The 4,249-nt window shown below is 33.0% G+C and overlaps 1 protein-coding gene across 7 annotated transcripts in view; it reads left to right on the top strand.

The window, feature by feature from the left end:
* The window catches only part of DLG1 (discs, large homolog 1 (Drosophila)), a 277,439-nt gene that overhangs the window by 179,785 nt on the left and 93,405 nt on the right, over positions 1-4,249 (top strand). For all 7 annotated transcript variants that reach the window (XM_012641549.1, XM_012641583.1, XM_012641575.1 and 4 more), the window contains one exon: positions 536-656. In XM_012641549.1, the coding sequence (XP_012497003.1) occupies positions 536-656 (121 nt within the window). The remainder of the gene's footprint in view (positions 1-535; positions 657-4,249) is intronic.

Genomic DNA, 4,249 nt, shown 5'->3' with positions numbered 1-4,249 from the left:
GCCCGCCTCGGCCTCCCAGAGAGCTAGGATTACAGGCGTGAGCCACCGCCCCCGGCCAGCACATAGGCTTTTTGCACTTATTTTTAAGCTTCTGGTTTTCATTATTCACAATCAGATTTTGACTATATATAATTATTTGAAATAGAAATCTGAAAAATAACTCTTTAAAAAAATGAAGTTATCATACTTCAGATTTACTTATTTTAGTCTTTCCTATGACAGTCTTTTAAATGTCCTTTCCTGGATTTCACTACATGAATAAGTTAGTATTATATAAAACTCCTTTTTAGTTATATTTTATCAAAAGAAACCAAATGGACTAAGTTTGCTTTAGTGTTCTCGGTATTTAAAATAGTTTTTACCTGGAAACAGCTCATCCAGTTTTTTAGCTGATAAATAAATATTCTCTACCAAATTCTGATGTACAAAGGAGTGAGTATGAGTTATACATTAACTTTAAAATTTATAATCGATTGATAAATGGGGTACTGAATGACTTATTTTTGAAGTATTTTTCACTTTCTTTGTTTTGAAGCTTCTCCTCAGCCTGTTGATAACCATGTTAGTCCATCTCCGTACTTGGCTCAGACACCAGCATCACCAGCCAGATACTCACCAGTTTCTAAAGCAGTGCTCGGAGATGATGAAATTACAAGGTAAGGGACTTAACATTTATCTTTCTTACAGAAATTAAACTATTAAATTAAATTTTAATCAGCCAGATAAGATAGCCACAGTTTTTAGGATAAAAAAATTTATTAACAGTTGATAAACTTAAACCTTAATTTTTTTCATTAGAGGATCTATTGAAGATCCTAGAATATAAAAATATTTTATATTGTAAAAAAATTACAGCTCCTTTTTTTTAATATTGGTTTTTTGTAAGGCTTGGTACATTATCCTTAGAAATTAGCTTAGTGAAACTAAGTTAAGAATATACTTAGGCATATTTTAAACTAACTTTTTATATATTCCTTATCTAATAGATACCATAAAATATTATGGCAATTTGATTCATATTCGGGATTCAACAAGTAGTGCTTATTTTGTTTGATATATATCATTGATATCCAGACACATAAAATTTACTTTCATCTGACATTACTTACCATACTGAAGTTTTTAGATTAACATTGCCTTTTTAGCCCCCCAAAATTGTTTTGTTTTGTTTTTTTCTTTTTTGAGACAGGGTCTTGCTTTGTTACCCAGGCTGAAGTGCAGTGGCACAATTGTAGCTTGCTGCAGCCTCCAAACCCTGGCCTGAAGTAATCTTTCCACCACAGCCTCCCGAGTAGCTGGGACTACAGGCATTCACCACCACACCTGGCTAATCTTTTTTTTATTATATTATTTTTTTGTGGAGACAGGGTCTCACTATGTCATCCAGGTTGGTCTTGAACTCCTGGCCTCATGAGATCCTCCCACTTCGGCCTCACAAAGCGCTTAGGATTACAAACATGAGCCACTTTGCCCAGCCTAGTCTCAAAGAATCCTAATTACGTGGAAAAAAAATTGGTGAAAAAGTATTTTAGATCTTTTTCACATTTATTCAATATAGTAATAAGAAACAGTGTACAGTTTGCTTTCATAATTTCGACAAGTATTTCACATTAATTATAGCATTTAACATTAAATGTGTGCCGATTAATGTCTTCTCCTGTGTTTTTATTACGGCATTTTTGTTAGCATTATTATTTTTGAACCTTGTAATTGTAATTATTCTTTATTTATCAGACTCCTGATTGTAGGCAGTGATCCCCTTAAGGACAGATAAGAGTGTTTGTCTTTCTTTTCTTTAAGAGTTCACAAGGTTGCAAACATAATAGGTTCTCAGTAATTGTGTTTGGAATGAAAATCAGCAGAAAAAATGGTGTTCCTTTTTGTTTGTGATTTGAATATTCAGGGCTATTAGTCTTTAGGCAGTGCTCCTGGACAGATTTTTCATGGCAATTTATTTTCATTACTTGGTAATAGTACCTTTTTAAGGCAGCAAAGAGGAAAAATAGGTAATGGCCTATCTAGTCTTTTCTCCAATCTCTTTGAATATTTTACAAATTAAAAAAATAAGTTATATTTGCACCTTTATTGCTGTCCCTCATCCTTCACTTGTCTAGAATATTATATTGGGTTTTGAAGTATTATTACATGACAGGTCTACCTGTTTCCATACTTTTCTATGAAAATAAGATGGTTGATTACTAGATATGTCTTCTTAAAATGGTGTGTGTGTTTTATCACTTCCTTTTGATAATCACACTACTTTGCCCAAATAATGAAATACAAAAATCTTCGCCCAAACATTAGAAGTTCTCCACAATTTGACCCTAAGCAGTCTTTTAGTAGTTATCTCATATTGCCAAAACAAACAAAACACAACATACAAACACTTTGGTGGTTCTAAAGTTCATTTTTAACAGCTTTATTGAGATATGATTTACATACCATAAATTTCACCCATTTAAAATGTACAAGTCAACAATTTTTGATATATTACATCAATTTTTTAAAATTGTAAAATATATATAATATAAACTGTGACATTTTAATTATTTTTAAGTGTACCAGTCAACGTCATTAATTGCATTCACAATTTTGTGCAACTATCACTGCCTTTCATCACCTCAAACAAACTCTGTAACCATTAAGTAGTAACTGCCCATCCCACTGTCCTCCCAGCCCCTGGGAACCTCTAATCTATTTTCTGTATCTATGAATTTGCCTATTCTAGACAGTTTATATAAGTGGAACCACACAATATTTGTCCATTTGTGACTGGCTTATTTTACATAGCATAATGTTTTCAAGGTTCATCCATATTGTAGCATGTCTCAGAATTCCCTTTTATGGACTGAATAATATTCCATTGTGTATATATACCACATTTTGTTTATCCATATGTTGGTGGACACGTGAGTTATTTCCACCTTTTGGCTATTGTGAATAATGCTGTGATGAACACTGGCATACAAGTATCTATCTGTTCAAGCCCCTGCTTTCAGTTACTTAGGATAGATCCCTAAGGGTAGAATTGTTGGTTCATATGGTAACTCTATGTTAGCTTTTTGAGGAACCACCAAGCTATTTTCCACAGTGGTAGTACCATTTTACATTTCCATCAGTAATGTATGAGAGTTCCAGTTTTTCCACATTCTCACCAACACTTGTTACTTTCTGTTCTTTGTGTTTTTTAATAGCCATCCTAGTAAGTGTAAAGTCTCTTACGGTTTTGATTTCTATTTCCCTAGTGATTATTGGTATTCAGCATCTTTTCATGTGCTTATGTTATTTGGAAATCAGAATGTATTTTCCTCTGGAAATATTGTTGGATTTCAGAAGGGCATTTTTAAATTATTATGTACTGATATAAAATTATAATTCATACATGTATTTTAAAACACAGAAGAAGCCCTAAACCATGAATACACAATCTAACATAGGAAATAAAACATCACCAGTATAGCGAAACCTGTCTGTGCCCCTTATTCTACCCTGCTTCTTCTACACTGCCTCCCCTAAATTAACTGCTTTCCTTAATTTTGTGTTTATTATCACCTTTTTTCTTCATATGTGTGTGTATACATCTATTAAACTATTTTCCTAAGCAATGTATTTCTTAGTTTTGCTATTTTTGACAAAATATAATTTTGTGAACCCTGTGAGCTGGCAAAGTTGAATAATGATGATGAAATATGTATGTCTGACTAGAAAATACCATTTAAGTTTTTAGAAGACAAAGTTTTAAGAAGATTAATTGCACATTATATAGAAGGAGCCCTAAAATTTATTTTTAAAAAATACTTAACTCTGTTAAGCCTTGTGTGATCAATAGCTTTCTGCAATGTTTTAGAAAAATCAGATTACATTTTTAAAATATAATCTCAAATGATATTCTGTATTTCATCAAATCTAAAATAATCTGCTGCTGGCAGTTTCATATACTACTAGAAGGTATGAATGGTTTTCACACAACTATATATAACTGACAGCAATTGTGAAAGAAATTATCGATGGTAAGATGTATTTCAGAGATTTTTTTTTTTTTTTTGAGACAGGGTTTCACTCTTTTGCCTGGACTAGAGTGCAGTAGCACCATCATAGCTCACTGCAACCTCCAGTGCCTGGGCCCAAGCGATCCTCCTGCCTCAGCCTCCTGAGCAGCTGGGACTACAGGCATGCGCCACCACACCCAGCTAAATTTTTTAATTTTTTTTGTAGAGATGGGGTCTCACTATGTTGCTCAGGCTGGTCT

Source organism: Propithecus coquereli, unplaced genomic scaffold, assembly GCF_000956105.1.
Source record: "Propithecus coquereli isolate 6110/MARCELLA unplaced genomic scaffold, Pcoq_1.0 Scaffold10, whole genome shotgun sequence".
Taxonomy (NCBI): domain Eukaryota; kingdom Metazoa; phylum Chordata; class Mammalia; order Primates; family Indriidae; genus Propithecus; species Propithecus coquereli.
The sequence above is the reverse complement of the archived record's forward strand: the minus strand, read 5'-3'. Positions and strand labels throughout refer to the sequence as shown.